Raw genomic sequence first — 21,981 nt, forward strand, 5'->3', positions numbered from 1 at the left:
GCACAGAGACTCCACTCCCTGGGACATGGACTTGGCTGAAGTGAGGGCCCACTTTGTTCCCGGAACAGGAACTGGGAAGCAGGGTTGAGGGAGGTGCAAGAGCTGGTCTACCTCAGAGCTGGACTGAGTGTGGAGTCAGAGAAGGTGCCCATTCCCAGAAATTGCTGCTGGAGACCAGTGTACACAGGTGTGCAAGTGTATGTACAAGTATGTATGGGGTGTACACCTGCTCACTACTCCCAGTAGGACCGGCTCTTCCTTCTAAGTGGTGCTTCTGGGGCCACAGGAAGCCAGTGTTACTGCCTTTGTGTACACACACACACACATATACACACGCACGTGTGCAAAAACATACTTCTGGGCCTTCTGGAATGTGCTCTGGCTAGTGGCTGCTCTGCCCTCCTCTTGAGGCTTCTGAGAATCCAAGTTCCATTTCTGAAGTGAACCTATTTGCTGTCCCTTCCTCTGCTTATGAATCCAGTTGATTCCGTCATGGATGAACACTGGTTTTCAGATGACAATAAAGCTGTCTGGAGCTATAGAGTTTGCACACATATGCTCTAAAGGCTCAGACTGGGTCCAGAAGACACATCAAACTCCTTTTAATGTGGGTTTACACAAACTAGGACCTTAGAACTCAAGTTTTAATCTGATTGTATTCTGGCTCAACTCTGCCCTTATCTATACCATCATAACCCTAAGCAACACTTCAAGACATTCTAGTCAAGAACTTGTGACCAACCCATACATTCATGGGCAACTGATTTTCAACATGGGCGCCAAGACATTACAATAGGGAAAAAATTGTCTTTTCAACAAATGGTGCCGAGATAAGTATATAGTTCAATGTAGAAGAATGAAGTTGGACCCCTATCTCACACTGTATTAAAAAATGAACTCAAAATGGATCAAAGATCTGAAGGTAAGAGCTGAAATTATAAAACTCTTAGAAGGAAACAGGTGTAAAATTTCAGATCTTTGAGCCAGGCAATGGTTTCTTAGATATGATATCTAATGCATAAGCGACAATAAGAAATAAATCAACTGGGCTTCATTAAAATTAGAAACTTTTGTCCTTCAAAAGGATACTACCAAGAAAGTGAAAAGACAACTCATAGAATAGGAAAAATATTTGCATATCTTATATGCAAATATTATCATATATCTGATAAGGGTCTAGTATCCAGAATATATATTGCTCTTACAATTCAATAATAAAAAGACAACCCAATTAAAAAACAGGCAAAGGATATTAATAGATATTACTCCAACAAAGATATACAAATGGCCAGTAAGCACATAAAAAGATGCTTGATATCATTAGAAAGTAGTGAAGTACAAATCAAAATCACAGTGAAATACTACTTTATATCCACTAGAATGGCTATAATAATAATAAAAAAAAAGACAGAATAACAAATGTTGGCAAAAATGTAGAGAAATCGGAACCCTCATCTACTACTAGTGGAGCTTTAAAATGGTGCAGCCTCTGTGGAAAGTGGTTTAGTAATTCCTCAAAGTTAAACATAAGGTTTCTATATAACTGAGGAATTCTACTCATGGGTATATACCCAAGAGAATTAAAAATATATGTTCACACAAGAACTCGTACATGAATGTTCTTAGCAACGTTATTCATAATAGCCAAAAGGTGGAAAACAACTCAACTGATGAATAGAAAACTGTGGTATATCCATGCAATGGGACATTATTCAGCCATGATACATGCTACGACATGGGTAAATCTTGAAAATATACTATATGAAAGAAGCCAGTCACAATGGGCCACATACTGTATGATTCCATTGATACGAAATGTCCAAAACAGGTAAATCCATTGCTAATGGGTAAGGGGTTTCCTTACAGGGTGATGAAAGTGTTCTTGAACTAGTAGTGATGTCATACAATCTTGTGACTACACTACAAACTATTGAATTGTACACTTAAAAATGGTGAATCTTATGGTATGTAAATCATATCTCAATAAACAAAAAAGTAACCCATCAGAGAAAGGTGTAAATGTGTTTGTGGAATAGTTATGAGGGAGGCAGGTGGGTGCTAGTTCTTGCTCTATGGCCTCATCTAAAAACAGACTGAAAAAAATCTAGGAGTGAAACTTGCAGGGAGTAGGCAATGATGAGTTCTGGAAACAAAGGGCTAACTTCCATAGGCAAAGAAGGAAGGGACATTCGCTAACCGGTTGTATGTGTCCAAACCACTGTAACAGAATGAGGCCATCTCCTAAAATGAACTAGGGAGACAGATTTTTGACATATGTGTCCTGCAAGGTCCCAGCTCCTCATGGGCTCCTGGGAAGTGGTGAAGTGGGTGATTAAAAGCAGGGCTCCAGAATCCTTCTTGCCTTGGTTAGCACATTGCCAAGTGCCTTACAACAGATACCTAGAGTTCACAGATTTAATTCCCTTATCTATAAAATAGGCATGGTAACAGCACTCACTTTTATGATGGTGACAAAGATTAAATGAGATAATACAGGTAAAATGCTTAGCAGAGTCTTGCACAAGTTAAGGACTCAATAAATGTTAACCTCGATTTGTGATTGTAGCTGTTTTTATTATCATTGATAAGACTGCTTAGCCTCCATGTACACAAATATAAAAATCTAAGGAAAGGAGCAGAATTATGGAAATGCTCACCAGAATTACCAAAATGGTTATCAGTTCTAAATGAATCCTAATCTATAAGAAAGATTTTAATGACAGAGCAGACTGGGTGTTAGAGTAAACTTAATGCCTAAAGAAACACCACCAAACAGCAAGAAGCTTATGTGATAAATCAGAGCTTCCACCAAATCAAAACCAAGGTCAGGGTGAAATCAAGTTCACGGAGCTTCACCAGAATCAGTTCTGGTCTTCAGCTCCCAATGAGAAGAAGAGAGCCTGGTATATCAAGTGGAAAAAGTGCTAGAGATGAGATTTTGAAGGAAAGGCAAAAGAAAAAAATTTCAAAAATTTTGAAGGAAATGCAACGTAAAAATGAAACAGTGAAACTACTATAGCCCTTTCACTTCTGTCTGGCTCAGGGCAGTGTTTTTCAAAAACCTTCTGTTCAAAAATTTTAGAACTCTGTACTTTCATTTAGAAAACAATATGAAAAAGTACATGTAATACACACACACACACACACGTGTGAAATAAACAGAAAGCTTGGCCTGGAGAATTTGGATGGCCACCTTATAGAAAACCCTTGCCACGTGGTTCTGAGCCTCTGGTTTTCCTGATCACGTGGACTATCATGTTGGTTCTTTGTGGTAATATTTGGCAGTCAAGGACCACTAATAAATGCACAAAGGTGGGCTGCAACACGCTAAGAATCATTTCCCTCGAGGGAAGGCCTCATAACGACATCTGACAAATATTAGTAACCAGGTTTTGCAGTGGTGTTTACGGAGACAAGTTGTAGGAAAACTGATGCCACAGGAACTCAGCAGTAAACGACAGTAACACCACCTATTGGGTACTCACCATGTGTCAGGCACTGCTCTAAGCATTTTACCTACCTTAACTCATTTAATCTTCCAGGCACTCCTTTGAAGCATTCTTATCCCATTTTACAGATGTGGACAGCAAGGTCAAAAAGATTTGAGTAACTTGCCCAAGGTCAAAAAGCTAGTTAATGGAAGACTCAGGCAGTCTGGCTCCTGAGTCCATTCTTACTCATGCAACTATGCTTCTCGGTGATAATTATAATTCCGACCCAAGGAACATAAAAGAAGCTACTCAGAAGAGTTAATCCTCTCTTCACAAGGCAAACTGCAATTTAGTTTCAGCAAAACATTACATTGATAAATTTCATTTTGAATATTGTGGGTTTTATACTTTGTTTCATTTGTAGATGTTTTCATTTTATAGTTAGAAGCACAAGGTATTTAGGCCTCATTTTAAGTTACAAACATTTAAGTAATATAATAAAAATAACTTAAGCGAACTCTTTAGTGTTGGTAAGAAGCTTTATCCTTAACACATAACACTCCAAGAAATGCTGGTCTCTGTGGATGCTCAGGGAATGAAGGTGCTGGATGTGCGTTTGTGCATCTGTGTGTTTAGTCTGCTGGTTCCCCATCTCACTGTCCACTGTCCACTGTCTGTATATCCCGACTCTCTTCTCTTGAGTTCCGCATAATATCCAGGACAACACTTCCCATACATGGTGGAGTGTCTCTGGTTCAATGACCTTAAGCTGGAATTTTCCAATCACAAGACTCTTGAAAGATAAAGGCAAGACATGTGACAGAGAGGAGGCTGGCTGGTCTGTGGGAGGAGGGAGAGACAAAGACTAAGACACGAGAACGAGCCTAAGTCACGCCACAGGCCCAGCCACACTGGGGGGGAACTGCTTCTTTCTTTTAGATGTTCTATCTAAATCCTTCCTTCTGACATTTGAAAATTCTATCTAATGTGCTCAGAAGCCATTTCTGGGGGCTATCAGACATTCTAGAGTATGCGATTCACTAAGAGGCATCTGATTTGATCTTCAAACAGCCCTCATCTCTGAAAGGATTCTCCATTTTAAAGATGAAAAAACAGAACCTTAGAAAGAGTCATCAATTTACCTGATGTTACTGCAGGGTCCCCAACCCCTGGGCCATGGACCAGCACCGGTCCGTGGCCTGTTAGGAATCGATAGGCACAGTAGGAGGTGAGCAGCAGGCAAGCCAGAGAAGCTTCATCTGTATTTGAAGCCGCTCCCCAGCCCTAGCATCACCGCCTTAGCTCCACCTCAGATCATCAGGCATTAGATTCTCATAGGAGCACCGGTCCCTGGTGCCAAAAAGGTTGGAGACCACTGTTACTGAACTTGTAAGTGGTGGAATGGGGCTTGAAACCAGATATGCTCCAAGCTGGTCCATAACACCATCTAATCCTATGCTATTTACATGCCAGGAGGGAATCCTGTAAAGACCTCAACCGAAGGTGGGAGGTGGCAGAGAACAGCAAGAAGGTCCTAAATACAGGCTGAAGGAACATGGGTCCAACTGAATGGAGTGCTGAATAAAAGGTTAGCATTTTTTACCTATTAGATGAGCAAACACCAAAAGTTTGACAATACCTTCTATTGACAAGGCCGAGAAGCCTCAGGTACATTTCTGATGAAGTCTAAACAGGCAATATCTGTGAAAATTACAAATTCATTTATTCTTTGGCTCAGCAATTTTGCTTCTGGGAATTTACTGAACAGAGATAATTGCATAGAACTAAAAGAGCACATGCACGGCTTATTTAAAACACCGAACTCTCAAGTCTATTAAATACAGGGCTGATTAAATAAACTAAGGTATGTTCATACAGTGGAAAACTATACCATAGGAAAAAAAATGAAGATGCTCTGATATGAAAAATCTCTTCTAAAACAAGGTGTAGAGTAGTGTATTTATACAAGCTTTGGTGGAAAGAGGTGGGAGAATAAGAAATAAGAAATTTTAAAAATCTGTATATTCATATTTGTTAATGCTTTTAGAAACACCGGAAGAATATATAAGAAATTAATAATTATGTGGTTATGGGGTTAGGAAAGACTTTTCACTGTATATATATTAGAATCTTTAAACAATAAAAATAGATTATCTATTCAAAAATTAATCGAGAAGGCTCTGCCCAGGCTCCCTTCTCTAGTCCAGTTCGTAGCTCCATGTACTCCCCTTCCACACACGTGCTTGGCCCTGTTTGTCTACCACCCTCTCCACACATCATTCAGGTTTTGTGTCCCCCAGGAGGTCTTCTGTGGGGTCACAGAAAATCTCCTTATGCTTCCTGCTTCATCGTATTTTTTGGAAGGTGTAAATATAGCTTTGAACTATTAGTTTCCTCCTATCTAGATGATGATATTTTACACTGAGTATCAGAGAGATTAAATAATTTGTTGAAGGTCACCCAGGACAGAGCTGGAGCTTGAACCAGCTGAGCCCTGTCTAAATCCAATCTCCTGGCTGCCCCCATTTTGCTTCCAGTTATAACTCCCAGCAACTCCAGTCCCTGAGGAAGCCAGTCAGTGTTCCCTTTCTGTCTTTATGCCCTAAGAGTTCAGTGCTCAGTGACAGATGATCACATGGTATAGGAAGGATGGGAAGGAAGGGGGGAAAGAGGAAGAGAAGGAAGAAGGAAGGAAGAAGAGGGAAGGGAAGGGAAGGAGTGGAGGAGGGGTACTCACTCCTGCAGAGATGGGTCTGAATCATCGGCATTTGCTATCCCCAGGTCTGAATCGTAGGACATTGGCTCCTCAGAATGGTCGGGACTCTTGGAGCCATTCTCCTGGAGCAGGCAGCTATCAGAGTTTAGGCTGCAGGACAGCTGGGACGAACTGGCCGTGTCCAGGCTGAGGGTGGAGGCGGTGAGCTGCCTGTTCCGTCGGATCTTATGGCCCGAGTGCTGAACTTCGATGTCCTCCGAGCCTGAGGAATGGGAAATGGAGTCCAGAGACTCCTTACGCTGTAGTTCTGTCCCAGAGGTAGTGAGGGGGTCGAGCTCAGAGAGCGGGCAAAGCCCAGAGAGGGCCAGTGGGGTAAGCGTCCACTCGTTTAAGATGGCGGACTTATAGGAGAGTTCGAAGGATAGGGACGTGAGCCCTTGCAGGAAGCTGAGGAGGAACTCGCCCTCCTCGGGGTCTCGAAGCAGGGCGGTGGGCTGATAGTACTCGCACAGTCGGGCCTGCTCCTGGAGGAGCAGCTTCAGGTAGCACTCCATCAGGCCATCGTTGAGGGCCAGCCGCAGCCAGGCCCGGCAGCGGCCCACGTCCGTGCTGACAAAGATCAGGTGTTCCAATTCTGAGATGATGTGTCTGGGAATGGGAAGAACAGACTTATTTTAAGAAACGACTTCAAATCACTGAGATGTGGTCCTATCCACTGGTTGGCTAGAGACAATAATGACTGCAAATAGATATAGGCATGAAAAATTCTTGGATAATAGTGTTCTAAGGGGAATTGAGAAATGTTAAGCTATAACCCCCAACTTTTGAGGTTGGTGTCATAAAGGATAATTGCCATTTTCATTAAACTACCCTTTGGGTTCCTTATATTATCTGCTCACATCCAGGACACGTCTGCTGTGCCTTTAAGTGCAAGGTTGCTGGAGCTGTGAAGGCACAGGATAAAGACATGGTCCCTGCCCTCCGTCTAGGTGACCGCCTTTTGATGACACACCTGTTGTTAGTAGAGCTGGGGTGGGGGCTCGGCGATCTTGAAAAATGCCATAGAGAGGGCAGTATCTGAGCTGGGCCTTATTGGATTTCAACAAGCGAAGATGAAAGGAGAACCTTCTAGGCAAAAGGGACTGAGAAAAAAGGCATAAAGGGTAGAAAAGCAATAGACCTGTAACAGGACTGGGGAGTATTCTGATTACAACATGGAGTGGGTGATTCGGTTGCAAAGCTAGGTAATGTAGGGTCTTGAGTATCAAACTGGTGAGGCCAAGTAGAGCAATGGTCCCCATGCTTGGCTGTGCCTCAGAATCACCAGGGCGACTGGTCAGAATACAGATTCTGGGGCCCCGACTGAGTGAACTAGACTCCAAACTAGCATTTGGGAGCTTGTGGCTACAGGTTTTTGCACGAGAAAGTGGCTTGACCCCAGCTACACGCACTTTAGGGTGGGTTGCTCTGGATAAGATCAGAACCCAGGAGTGCCAAGCTCGGTTCCTGACTGCCTCGGTCTGGTGCCAAAGCCCGCCTCCAACTCGCACAGCCTGCGTGCACGTCTCTTACATGGGAGTGCAGACCATGCTCTGCAGGACTCAGTGATTGGCTCCGGTTAGCTTACGCTCAGTAAATGTTAAGAAAGAATGAGATAAGGGGAACAATTAGAAAGCTACTGTCACCCAGAGTGAGGCAAGAACCTGAGATACGGCAATGGCAGTAGGCATGGAAAGGAAGAGACTCACAAGGCACCTTCGGGCTGAAGGTGGCATTTAATAGCCCTTAGAGGCACAGTGCCAGCTACTTGCTCCAAAGCCTAGGCGGTTAGGAGCAAGGCCACAAAAACAAGTGTCTCAGGGTGAATATTCAAATACTCTACCTGGATTCCATTCTTTTCTTAAAAAACCCATACCTTGTTATGAATATAATACTTAGCACACAGATGTTCAAACGTTCTAAGGCAGGGTCAGCACAATTCTTCTGTAAAGGGCCAGACAGTAAAGATCTTAGGCTTTGCAGGCCACACAACCTCTGTTGCAACCACCTAGCTCTGCCAGGGTGTGGTAAAAATGGCAGCGCCTGCTAATATGGTGGCCAGCCTGGGGCCTCGGAGCAGCCCAGGCTGTTACCTGACGGCTGAGGTGGTGATGAGGCTTGGTCTGACAGTAACTCCGACTTTAGCCATCTGTATTCTAGAACACAGAGTGCCTCTGATTGCTTTCCCGAACAGCTGGAGAAGAACCCAGCGTCCCACACTCTGGAGCTCGTCCCCAAAACAAAACCTCCCCAGCCGATCTCACTTGTGGGTGACAGCTTTCAGGAGGGGCCAGAAGACAGGCTGAGGCAGAGGCTTCTGGTGGGCACTCTTCTTCCTCTTCCCTCCGGCCTCGGCTCGGATGTGCTTGGCGTGCAGGCCATGGATAAACACGGCCTCCAGGGCACTGCACATGGTGTTGGCATCTCCGTCTTCACTGGTGACCGCCGTGTCCAAGGACACATACTGCTTCTGCAGCGCCTTCACAGATCCCACTAGCTTCTTCTTGATGACCTAGGTAGGAACAACCGTAACACAGGCCTTCAGAAGATCCTACGGTGGCCCTGGGAATGTAACTGCCTGTTGCCAAACACATGCACAGCCACACACGTCCACACCTATGTATATCTATATACACCTTCTGCAAAACTAGCACATGCTAATTATACAAAGTAAAGATAAAGCACAAAGTAAAGGAAAATTACACACACCATCTAAAGATACTGTTATCATTTTTGTGCAAAGATATCTGTGTATCTTTTGTTTTTTAAGCTGAACTTCTATGAACTGATAGCCATATAAATCTTATGTTTAAATATTGGCTTCATCAGAGTTACAGCGATAGGACTTGGGTAAATCCATCTAGGACGGGGCTTTCCACCTTAGTTATGGGACCAAGATTCTGCAGAGCATCAAGAAGCTGAGAGGCAAAAAGTGTTGCTTTAGAACAATAAAAAGATCAAGAAAACAGGAGCACGGTCTACATTCAGAAAGACCTGGCGGCCAGGTTCTGTCCCAGCTGTCAGTTACCAGCTGAATCACCTCAGACATTCCACTTAACCACTCTAAGGCTTGATTTCCTTGCCTGTTAAATGGAAATGATACTTCCTGGTTCACAGCACGTGGGGGCCTCCTCTTCGAGGGCAGGACTAGTTTTTATTTAACCTGTGTCAACACCTGGCATGTATAAGTACTCAATAAATGTTTGTTCAATAAATTAGAAAATATACATTAACTCTTTTAGAAATATAAAGATAGTTCTATCATAATATGTTAAAATTATCTTAAGTGTTTGAAGAAGAACTGGAAGGGATCGCAGAAAAACTGGTTTAAATTGTTAGGTGATAAGATTTTGGATAAATATCTTGCTGTTTTGTTTTATTTTAGCCCAAACAGTTCATGTTCTTTGAAAAGTTAAATGTTCTTTTTTTATAACAGCTTTAATGAGACGTAATTTATATAGCATCAAATTCACTTATATAAACAATTCGATGGTTTTTCAAATATTCACAGAATTGTGCAATCATGACCACTATCTAATTTTAGAACATTTTCAATGCCCTCAAAAGAAATCCATTAGCAGTCACTTCCTATACCCTTTCCCCTAAACCTTAGCATCCACTAATCTACTTTCCGTTTCTATGAATTTGCCAATTCTGGACAATTCATAAAAATGGAATTATACAATATGCAGCCCCTGTGTCTAGCTTCTTTCACCTCAGCATGTTTTCAAAGTTCATCCATGTGATAGCATGGATCAGTACTTCATTCCTTTTTATGCCAAATAATATTTCAGTGCATGGATATGCCCTATTTTATTTATTGATTCATCAATTAATAGACATTTGGGCTGTTTTGCTTTTTGGCTATGATGCTGCTATAAACATTCATGCACAAGTTTTTGTATAGATACATGTTTTCAGTTCTCTTTGGTATACACCTGGGAGTGGAACTGCTGAGTCATATGTAACCCCACGTTTAACTTTTTGAGGAACTATCAGACTGTTTTCCCAGTGGCTACACCATTTTACATGCCCACCAGCAATGTATGAGGGCTCCAATCTTTCCACAACCCCACCAGCACTGAATGTCATCTGCCGTTTCGATCACAGCCATCCTAGTGGGTACGAAGAACTATCTCATTATTGTTTTGATTTGCATTTACCAAATGTCTAATGATGTTGAACCTCTTTTCATGTACTTATTGGTCATTTTTTATCTTCTGTGATGAAATCCTTAGTCTTCGTGTAATCTATGTTAAATCACTGTTTTCTGTAAATTCTCATTTTATCACCAATAAGATGATCTGGAAAGGGCAGGTTCTCAAAGCCTGTGTCTCCTATAACTTTTTCCTCTCTTTATGGACCATGCCCATTCATTTTAAAGTGAGAAAAACCAATGGAATGGTTGTCTTGTGCACTCCTTCCCCACCCTCGACCCTCCCTTGCCACCTACCGGGATGGCAGCCCGGGGGTCTAGTCCATTCTCCACCACAGAGAGCATTTCCGTGCAGCAGTGGAATCACATGACACCTGCAGAGACAGATGGTGGCCAGATGAGCAAGGTCCCAACTCACTGACTCCAGCCAATCTCTCGCAATCCCTCCATCCTGCCCCCCAGCAGGCAGCAAGATGTCCAGCTGTTTTACTCAAACTGCAACTGAAAGGCCTCTGAATACAAAAGTGAAAACTGAGAGCGGATTTTAACAAAGGAAACAAGGAAGAAAAAAATCTGAGGGCCTGGCTCTTGGGAAGTGAGGAGCCCTGTGTGCCAGCGGTGGGTCCGCCCCAAGGAGTGGGTAGAAAGAACTCTACTCCACAGCAAACGAGGCATGAAGAGCAGGGAATGAAAGGCTGATCATTTAGATACAGAGCTGAGGGTGCAAGGGGAGGCTGCAGCTGAAGGTGCCAAGAACAACCAGGGACCAGGAAGCAGGCCTCACAAGTCCCATTCAGGGCCTGGGCCGTGCTACTGCCCCCTCGGCCTCTGTCTCAGTCCTCTGTCTGCCAGCTCAGCAGTGAAAAGTACAACTGAACAGTTTCAAATGAGGGGCTCTCTTGCTACACATCTTCTACATATCTTGGGTTGAGAGGGTCTAGCTTTTCAGTAGAACGAGGACATGTCTAATGGGGGATAACATGGGTTCTAATCTCAATTTTGCCATTAACCAGCTAGGCACATTGGGGCACTGCATCGGACTGCTGAAATGGAGATTATGACAGTGGAAAACACTTAGCACAAAGCCCGACATGTACCAAGGACAAACGGTATCTATAATCCCAGTGGATGTGGCCACCTAAATCTACATGCAAAGAATGCCACTGTCTCAATGAATATGAACAAGTAGTTGAAGTCAGTACACAGATGAATCCTTCAGGGATGCTGGTTTCCTGTGTGTGTGTGTGTTGGGGTGTGGGGGCTGACGGTGAGGGGGCTGCTGGCTGTGAGGGCTGGAGGTGGAGGCTTCCGCCTGAGCCTGAGGGGGCTGCTGGCTGGCCTCACCCCACCCCAGCAACTGGGACAGACCAGGACCAGCAGGCACATTCACATCTAAACAAATCTCTAGTGACCACACAGCTGAGTATGAAGGGACATCAAAAATAAAAGGTTTTTGCTATCTCTGCTCTCAAAAAACTCGTGGCCTAAAGAAGTTGATAAAACCAAGGCATGCTAAATGGATTTTGTACCCTTTACATGTATTGTCTCATTCCATTTCTCATAACTGCCTAGGCATGTGCTTTTATTACCTCTACCTGACAGCTAAGAAATAGAAGCTGACCAAGGTCAAGGAACTTCCCAAGATCCCAGGGCTGAAATGGCTGACTCCCCCACCTGCTGCCAGGGTGGCACCAACCCCAGCTCAAGGGAAACCCCAGGCTCCTGAGTGAGTGTAATCACCGCCCTCCTGGAAGAGGGCCAAAGGGTGGGGGAAAGGTGGGGGGCAAAGAAGACAGCAGGGGACTGGGGGAGGGCTCATCAGCTGGGGGCCCTGATGGAAGGTGCTCTGATTCAATTCCTGGCCTCTGGTGTTGGCACGAGGCAAACTGGACCCTGAGTCAAGTATCCTAAGTAAGGACATGCAGAGGGAGGCAGGTGTACATGGAGGATGGCCCTGCAGAGTCAGCTCTAGTCAGGGTGTGACACACCGCCAGGAAGAACACTGGGACCTGGCTGCAGCCCTCTCTGGCTGCCTCGCCCTTCCACCACATTCCCACTCCCACCTCCCAGGAATCCTCAGGGCCCCCTCTGGAGACCAGCTCCACCTTCTGGCCACCAGGGCAACAGGGCAAGGGGCCTGTGCTTCTGTTCCTCCTGAAAGTGTGTCTGGTCCTGGAGGCTGGGTTCTTTCAAGGCTACCTTGCACAGCCCAGCAGGCCAAGTCCAGGTACTCTGGCTCCAAGACCCTGAATGCTCAGCCCTTTCAGCAATTCCAGTGGCCTAAGGCCTTCCCTCAGACCTGCCCTCCCAGACAGAGCCTCAAGCTCCAAATCGGCCCTTCCCTCGGCCAGCCACAAGGTCAGGCCCTTACGGGCTTAGACCTCAACAATCTGAATAATATCCTGGGCCCATTAAGCTCTCATTAACTAAGTAACTGAAAATAATATTCACTGGAGTAGGAAGCTTTGCAGTAAGTGGGTGCTCCAGCCAAGTAATGGTCTCCTGAAAAACCAAAGTAAACTGATGCTGAGAGGTCAGAGTAGGGTCACATAAGAGACAAGAAACTGTTACCTAAAATAAAGTGTCAGAAAAGCCACAAAATGACAGCAGCATAGAGGGATTCAGAAGGAGAAGAGCCACTGGACGATTCAAAAAACAGGACTGAGACTTTGGGGTTTGGGCCACAATTTAGGGCACATCTTTCTTCGTAGGAAGACAAAGCACCCTACCCATGGTGTGTGTTCTATAAACCCTCAAGGAAGCAGGAAACCAGCTCAGAGGCAGGAATGTGACAGTCTAGACTGAGAACAAGCTGGTGGAACCAGAACGGGACTTTGGGTCTCCTGACTGCTTAGTCAGTGCTGCATCATTCTCTTGGGTGGCCCAGACCCCCTATCTACCATCCCATGGGATTGGTTTCACTTCCTGTCCTCAGAACACTCTTCATGGACACCAAGAACCAAACCAAAGAGAGATGTGGCTTCAAGGAGACCGAGGCTGAAGAGAGTAAGGAGAGAACTTGGGCCGTCCTACCAGAGGGCTCTGCAAAGAGCAGAGGTGGGGTTTAGCAGAAAAAGTGGCTTCTGTCTGCCCTTTAGGGAACTCCAAACCCTGCTAAGTCTGCTTTTCCCCAGAAGCACTGACATACCCTCTCCAAGCTTCTCTGAGCTCAGTCTCTGATCTCATTTAATTCTTACAACAATCCTGGAAGAGAAGGATGATTATCTCTGTTATACAGAGAAGACCAAGGCTCAGTACAAACAGGCCCCAGGTAAGGGACAGAATTCTCTGGTTTCCTCATTCCAACTCCTGTACCTTTCGCCAGCCCAAACTACCTCAGGTTTTTGGTTCAGAGAGTTTCAGGCAAACTTATTACTTATAGATTCTTAAGAGGCACTCAGAAACTCCATGTTATTGAATAAGGTTTAAAATTAACAAGAAACAATCTTGCCCGTTAGATCTGTAGCCCCAACCGGTGGAGGCTAAGTCCTTTCCATGGTACCCAAGTTTCAGAGCTGTCCTCTCCTAAATGTTCCAACACACAGGAACAAAGCGTTCTGGTTGTTTTTCTTCATTACACGGCCTAGCCCTCTATATGTCCGATTTCACTTCCTCCAGAGACCAAGGAAGAAAAAAAAAGAAAAATGTCTTATATGAGACTTACATTAAAAGAAGAAATGGATGACCTGGCTTCAACACTTTTGAAACACTCCAGCCATCAGTAAACAGCAACCTCTTCTCCTCAGAGACTTCTCAGCCATTCCCCACAGGCTCCTCTCTATGGCCTACATCCAATCCTGTACCTGGCTGTTCAGAACAACAGCCTGGTGTCTAAGCCATCCAGCTGCTGTACCAATTGATAAGACATAGTTTTCAGCTGGAAAGAATGACAAAGTTAGCAGTTGGAAAAGAATGACAAAGTTATCTTCTGATTCAGAAAGTCAGCTGATCTTTCAGCCATGTGAGTGATAAATGAGTAAACAGCACCTCCTTCTACCTGAAGAATACTGAAGTCATGGGGTGTGCTGGGGGAACTCTGAAGCAACTGAATGCCAGCTAGAGGTTGAGAAACATCTAGCTTGTGATTCCCAGACCAAGGGCAAATGGCTGAGGCAGGAAATGTGAAGTCAGTTAACACTGGGTATCTTTTTTTCCTTCCTCTTTCCTTCCATTGAATAACAACACTCATCTTCCCCATATTCTTGTCTTATATCTCTTAGGAATAAATGAAAACTCACTCACTCTGAATAAATAAAAACAGGTACTTTGCCCGACTCATTCACCATTGCATTTCTATTGTCTAGAACAGTGCATGGAGCATAATGGTGCTCAAAAAATAATTGCTGAATTGAACTGATGAATAAAATAAAATAAAAATAAGGCTCAGGGCAGTTTTCTCCATTTCATAGACTGTGGAAAGCTGAATTATACAACTCCTTTGAGGAGGGGACATTATGGAACTCCTTCCATTAAACCAAGCTGCCAACAGGCTGAAAACCATTCATTTATATATATATAATGGGGAGATCCTGAAGGTGGAAGGGCATTTAATTTTCAAAGGAACAAGACTATAAATGGCAAGCAAAGAATATGGTCCTGTTTGGGACCCTTTACTGTCAAATGACTGACCCGCTGAAACCAGGTCACCAGAATTTTGAGAGAATGTGCATCCAAAAACCCAGATTATAAATGCTGAGCATAAGGCCTGTCTCAGGAGTATCTCTCTGCCTCAGCTACTCTGAGATAACTCAGCTCCCTGTATTCACAGGTAACCAAGGTGGCCAAAACTCAATGATCCAGCCCCTGCAAAAAGGAGAAAGCGATTCAACAGCCTCCATATACACTTAGGTCTCAGCATCCCCAGGACTCACCTGTACTTGTTACAACATGTAACATCATCTCTGGCATCTAGTGTTCCCTGTGTTCAGTTTTAGAATTAATTTGTTATCAGCTCTGGCTGGGAGGAGCACTGGGTGAGGGTCCTTTACAAGTACCAGGACAACACAAACAGACATGGTTTTGTGACCACAGCCAACCTCACATGGCATTATTCCCTGAGTTTCTGCAAGGCCAGAACACCAGCCAGGAATAAGTGGTGGCTTCTGTTGTTCCAGGCTGAGTGGCGATTCCTCACTTTCCAGGCTTTTGGAAGATACCTATGATTCCTGCAGTCAGCACAAGCAACTCAATATAAATGCTAAAATCATAGTCCCTCGGGACAGGTACAGGGGACCAGACACCTAGGAATAGCCCCTGACCCAAGGTGGGAATCTCTATCCCCATCCCCCCATTTATTTACCATCTGAGGCCCTGCCCACACCAGTCAAGCTGCTCAATCTCTGACTGCCAGGCTCTGAGCAAGCACCTAGATTTGACGGTTGAGAGGCAGCTGGTGTGGCTGACATGGGACTCTGCATTGTTCTCAGATTGAATGGGGACAGCATCAAGGGAAGAATGGGTGCGGAGTTGGGGTGAAGGTTGAGGTGGGGACAGCAGAGGTGAAAGGACACAGAGACCTCATTTTAATTAAGATTGGGTAAGGGTGGTAGGAACTGGGGCAGCAAAAGTTGAGAGCAGTTTAGCAAAGACTCAGGAGCGTTGGAGATGGAAAGGAAGTATCATCATGGGCTAGGAAGTTACCTGGGACAGAGATGTGATGAGAATTATCAACGAAGGGGTGAATTCATAAGGGCATCTACTTTGGTGGTGGGTCTTAAATGTGAGTGGGACAGAGATGGGGTGTTTAGGAGGAGCAGATCTTGGGGAGCCGAATAGGGAGGTGTGGGAGACAGGGATAAGAAAGCTGATTCAGAAAACGGCAAACCAGAATGATGGGTCTCCAGGAGGTTTGCGTGGAGCATCGGGATTGCCAAAGGAGTTGAGGAGTGAGGATGAGATGGTTAAAGGGAGGCAGAGGGATGTGGCCGAGATCGCGGTTGGAACTGGGCTAGAGTGGGGTCCAGGCTAAGGCTGCATTTACGCAAGACCAGTGGTGAGGGGGGTGGGAGAAAGGGCTGGAGTCAGGTCACAGGTGGGAGAAGATATAGGGACGGGCCAGCAGTGGCAGTGGGGCCCTCAGGCTAGGATCGGAGCGCGAAGTGAGGGCACGGGGTTTGGGCTGGGAAGGGCTCTGAAGCAGGAGAGTCTCAAGGCAACCCGAGGTTTGGGATCACGGCAAGGGCTGCTGGCCCATCGCCCGTTCGCATCTCAGCCTCGCCGCCCTTCCGCTGCCCTCCTCGCCCTCGACCCCCTTAACTCACCAAAGAGAGAGGGGAGCAGGGCGGGGGTACTCCCGTCCGTGACACCCCAAAACCTCCGACTTCGGCCTCCCGGCTACTGACAACAGGAAGCCGCGCCGACGGCGCCTGACGCCATCACGTAGGTTTGGTGTCCGGCCACGCCCCCCGCCCGCAGAGCCAATCGCGGAGCCGGGAGGAGAGGCGGGGTGAGACCAGCGCGCCCGGATGCCCAAGGGTTTCCATCCCGGAGCAGACGTGTGGTCTTGGGAGGCTTAGGACCGCGTTACTTTAGAGGGAGTGCTGAGAAGCATGGCCACCGGGATCCGGCGGAAGGCATCCTCACTGCCCGCTTCCCTTAGGGTCTGCTTCAGACAAGGCCCTGGCATCTCGGTTCCTGACCTCGCCTGGCTTCACCGCTATCTGCGTAGCATTGGGGCTGTCGCTTGGCCTCCTTCAGCGAAGGTTGTACACTTGTAAAAAGGGACAAATAACGCCTACTCTATTTTTGCCTTCCCGAGGGCATCAGCGCAGCCTGGAGTGCAGAGCCCAGGCCTGAGTTGTAGCCACCCGCCTGGTGGTTCTCAGGAAAAACATGTTTTGACTACACCTTTACACCCAAAGGGAGACTGCCCCTTGGGCATTCTCATGTAACCCGGAGGTGCGACACAAAACTCATCTACCCTTGCAGATGTTTGCTTTCTATCGTAGAAGTGACATTTCTCTTTCAAATAGACTCAACAAAAGGCGAGGGGGTGTGTACTGCTGTGCTTCAGACACTGCAGACGAAGCTTTGTTCAGCTGGGAGCCTAGGGTCTGAGTGTGAGTAGGGGTGCGGAGATATCCCTAAGATGCATGTCCAGGGGTGACCTTAGGAGTGGCTGCAAGGCTGGCTGGGGAACAGGCCAGTTCTTGGTAGCAAGCTCCACTGATCCGGGGTGGGGACGGGGTGGGATTGTTGTTCTTGTGTGTGCTCCATCGGTCTTTCGGAGTCCGACGAGGCCCCAGTGCTGTTGAGGTGTCCCCCCGCCCCCACACTGTGTGGGGGCTGCTTCCCCTTCAGTAATTCTTGCACAGGAATATAAACTGCCCCTGCTCTGTTTTAAGATAGATGAGAGTGCTGAGTGCCCTTCTATGGTTAATGGCTGAACAGGAAGGTTAGAAATAAAATGTGAGAATCTCTGCCCTAACCTAGGAGGTGAGGGGTGAGGAGTTTAACATTCCTGGAAAACAGAAGCTCCTACTGTTTGGGGGCAGGAACTGTGATTCGTCCTTACCAACTACCTGGAAAGTAGGTTCCATTGTTCTTTCCATAGTACAGATAAGAAAACAAGCCTAAGAGAAATAACTTGGGGGCCCAAGGCCACACAACTAATAAATGGTAGAAACAGGATTCTCACCCAGCTCTTTCTGATTCTAGTTGGAGAGGTGACAGAGCAGGAGAGATTTGGAGCAAGGAATGCCTAGGTTTGGGTCCCAGGTCTATCTATCTACCTCATGCTATTTTCTGGGCCTTCTGAGAGGCCCAGGGCAACCCAACAAGTGTGGGGCTAAGACAACTGCCCCAGTGTCAGTATTTTTATAGGTCCCTTGAGATAGCACTGAAGATAGAAATTTCACAATTGAATTTTATTATATTCAGAAAAGAGAAGGCAAGTCACACCACCCACGGCCCTTTTTAGCCTCAGGCAGAGGGGTCAAAGTGTGTGACTTTAGAGAAGTTCCAAACTCTCTGAGCCTTAGTTCCTCATCTGAAAATTGGGGGGGAAAATATCAGTTGATGTGAGGAGTAAATAAGATAACATCTTTAGGGCAGTGTTTGGTCTGTAGTAAGCACTGGAAGATGATTATTATTACAGTTCTGGCAATTCCCACCTTCCCTATCTAGTCAGGTCTCTGCCTCTAACTGCTCTTCTGAGCACGGGAGTGAGATCCTTTCTAGTTTGAACCCCAGATATATCCTTACTTGGTATCTGATTGGAATCATCAAACTAGTATTAATGTAAACCATCTGTTGATACTGGAATAGCTAGTGCTCTTCCGGATTCTCTTGTAGGAAACTGGTTCTTCTCATGCTCACTTTTAAAAAATGGATTTAAAAGTTTTTATTTTTCAATTATACATCCATAAAGCTGGAAAAAAGAATGATCACAAAATAATGAATTAAAGAAAAATTTATTGCACAAATAGTTTACAGTTGAAGTAGTACTAAATGAAATGAAATGGTGGTAAAACAATGATCCACAGGAGTTCCTTGCCCCAACGATCTCCCATCTTCCTGAGCCAGTTCACTAGGCCTGGTTACTCCTGGGGAGCAGACTTTTTAGCAGAATCTTCTGGTGCTTATTTCCATGTCTCTCGCACTTCTAGTTCTTGATTTATGCATTTTAGAGCCTGTCTACTGAATCTCTAGTAACATAGGCAAGGAGCTAGTTCTTTTACATCCTTACTCCCCAGTCTGTTCTTGAAGTTAACTATTACTATTTCCACTTATTTGGGTTTACAAAATTGTGACTATGTAAATATTGCTCACCATAGAGCTTAATAATGTACTCTGATTACATTCATTTTTAATTTTCTGGCCTTCTCTTTCTGTACTGTCTGCCATGATCACATCTCCAGTTCCCCTCCCATTTCCCTCAGAGCCCTCTCTCCCTGTTCTGTCTTCCAGTGTGTTCTAGTTATTTCCTCAGCCTGTCACTCAGCTGCCATCCAGAAACTTCCCCCTCACTGCTTTCTGGGTTGGGCCTTTTCCTGGTTCTCTTCTCTTCTTCCTTTCTATAATTTCTTTGTTGGCTCAGTTAAGAAGCCCTTTCTTCTAATCAAAAAACAGAACTGTCTTTGGACCTCCTCACGATAGTAGTTATACCTTTCGTATCCATTAATTGGGGAAAAACTATATAACGACCAAAAACTACCATGAAGGCACTGATGCTTTGAAATGAATTTTACTTATGATAGCATATATGAACATGCGAAAACTTGATGAGAGTTTAGGATTAAGGGTTAGTTCAACCTAGCTTCAGTCTTTGAACCTCCTCCATTTGCCACCTCAATCCCTGTCTGCCAGTAACAGAAACTCCCTCTTGACTTTTAGTCAAGCCTTCTCTACAACCTGTGATTAAACAGGAGGGAAATACTGGTTCAAGGCATCCCATCCCCCGCCCCCCGCATGTACACGTGACCATGGCTGACTAGTCAAAGTCTCCTTTCCCTGACACATGGTACAAGCAGGCCAATCAGAGGCCTTTGGAAGATGGGCTTTCCTCTGAGATATTTGCTCTACAGTGGTGTAGAGTTGGAATTATTAATGACCATCTTCGAAGCCAAGGGGCATGAGTCCTCCAGAGGCTGAAGCCATCACACAGGAAAGCAGGGGGGAGGGACAGATGGGAAGAGGATGATGTTTAACTTTAAGCCCTGGATGCAGCCAACTTTAAGCCCTTAGGCTTCCTGGTTATATGTCATTTTTGGTTTAAGCATATTTTACTTGGAAATATTTCACTTGGAACATAAAGATTGGTGACTAAATATATTAAATTTGTCAACTTGGGCAAGTTATTCTCCTCCTCCCACCTCTCAGTTTCCTCATCTATTAACTGGGGAGAATAAGATCTACCTCACAGGTAGCTGTAAGATTTCAATGAGATAACATGCATACACACTCAATATATGATCGCTATTAGTGATGTAATAATTATATGTGTGGGAAACACAGGATTTGTTAGCTCTGCACACAGAGCTTGGTACACACACACACTGACAAGTCTCCTGCTGTGACTGGCCTTCTGAGGACCTGTGGCCACAACTTGGAAATTACTGCTCCAGGAGTTGCCTTTTGAGCAGAGCAATGCGTATTCTCCTGTCCCCTTTCAGTCTGTGTTTATTCTTTCTCTCAAAGCATCATTTGGTGTTGGTCAGCTCCTTCTACCCCCATTCCCACCTTATCTGGCCTGGATACAGGTTACAAGCAGGATCACCTTCCCCTATTACACCGATTCTCAAACCTGCTCGGGAGGCAAGGCACTTGGAAGTTTGCATTCTGCACAACACTTATTTCTGTTACAGAACTAGGAATAATCTCACCAACAGGTACTGTGGCTGCTGTTCATGCAGAATAAAATCAAGATCATCCTCACACATCTCAGAATAAAAAAAAGCTGTGCTTGATGGTTGAGTTTTTCCTTTAACATCCCCTTGCTACTGATTAGCTTACTTTGATGGCTGTGAGCTCACAAGAGCAGAGAGATGGTGGAAGGAGTTAAAAGTTTAAGCTGTGAAAAAAAAATTAAACATGAAATCATAATACCTAGTAACTGTTTTAGGCAAATTGCAACGTAAGCTCCTGGGAATCACTGTCCTGATACAGTGACTCTACATGGGGATTCTTAAATCCCAATTTGTTTTTTAAAACTTATCTTTTAAATCTATGGCCATGCTACCCTGAACACGCCAGATACTGGCTGATCTCGGAAGCTAGCACAGTCAGGCCTGGTTAGTACTTGGATGGGAGTCCATCTAGGAAGACCAGGAGCTGTAGGCATAAAAAATAATAAAGTAAGGGACTGTAAACTGACAAGGTCCTTGCAATCTGTGAGGTCAGCCAAGGGTCGCCTTGCCAAATAAATAAATAAATAAATAGATAGATAGATAAAGATACTGGCTGATCTCGGAAGCTAGCACAGTCAGGCCTGGTTAGTACTTGGATGGGAGTCCATCTAGGAAGACCAGGAGCTGTAGGCATAAAAAATAATAAAGTAAGGGACTGTAAACTGACAAGGTCCTTGCAATCTGTGAGGTCAGCCAAGGGTCGCCTTGCCAAATAAATAAATAAATAAATAGATAGATAGATAAATAAAATAATGACCTTGCCAAATAAATAAATAAATAGATAGATAGATAAATAGATAAATAAATAAATAAATGAAAATGAAACTTATCTTTTAAATACTTAATACAAACTCATAATACAAAAGAATACAGTGCTGCAGTCTCCCAGTTCCCTTCTGGGAGAGCAACCACCGTTACAAGTTGCTTGTGTGCCCTTCCAGAGATATTTAGTACCAACATCATCCAACAGAACTATGATGATGAAAACAGTCCATCTGCGCAGTCCAGTATGGTAGCCATTAGCCACACTTGACTATGAATACTTGAGATGTGGCTCGTGTAACTTAGGAGCTAATTTTTAAAATTTAGTTAGTTTGTATTAATTTAAATTTGGATTTACACAGCCACACGTGGCTAGTGCTACTATATTGGACCATGCAGTTATATACATATGATGCACAGTGTATAGCAACATACTATAAATACCCACCACATCTTGCTTTGTTCACGTAACACATATATTTTGAAGACAGATGGTTCCGGTCTGCCTTATTTTTAAAAGCTGCTGCATAA

The 21,981-nt window shown here is 44.8% G+C and overlaps 1 protein-coding gene across 2 annotated transcripts in view; it reads right to left on the minus strand.

The window, feature by feature from the left end:
• Positions 1 to 16,730, minus strand: part of PLEKHM1 (pleckstrin homology and RUN domain containing M1) — a 41,301-nt gene extending 24,571 nt beyond the window's left edge. The window contains exons 1-5 of one of the 2 annotated variants that reach the window (XM_006910153.3): positions 16,603 to 16,711; positions 14,007 to 14,219; positions 10,640 to 10,716; positions 8,451 to 8,698; positions 6,169 to 6,795 (exon numbers count right to left, since the gene is read on the minus strand). In XM_006910153.3, the coding sequence (XP_006910215.1) occupies positions 6,169 to 6,795; positions 8,451 to 8,698; positions 10,640 to 10,687 (923 nt within the window). In that variant the 5' untranslated portion in view covers positions 10,688 to 10,716; positions 14,007 to 14,219; positions 16,603 to 16,711. Of the gene's footprint in view, positions 1 to 6,168; positions 6,796 to 8,450; positions 8,699 to 10,639; positions 10,717 to 14,006; positions 14,220 to 16,602 lie in introns of both variants that reach the window. The other variant, XM_025045599.1, reaches the window with a different exon arrangement.
• Between the last annotated feature and the right edge of the window lie 5,251 nt (positions 16,731 to 21,981).

This window comes from Pteropus alecto, unplaced genomic scaffold (genome assembly GCF_000325575.1).
Source record: "Pteropus alecto unplaced genomic scaffold, ASM32557v1 scaffold313, whole genome shotgun sequence".
NCBI lineage: Eukaryota > Metazoa > Chordata > Mammalia > Chiroptera > Pteropodidae > Pteropus > Pteropus alecto.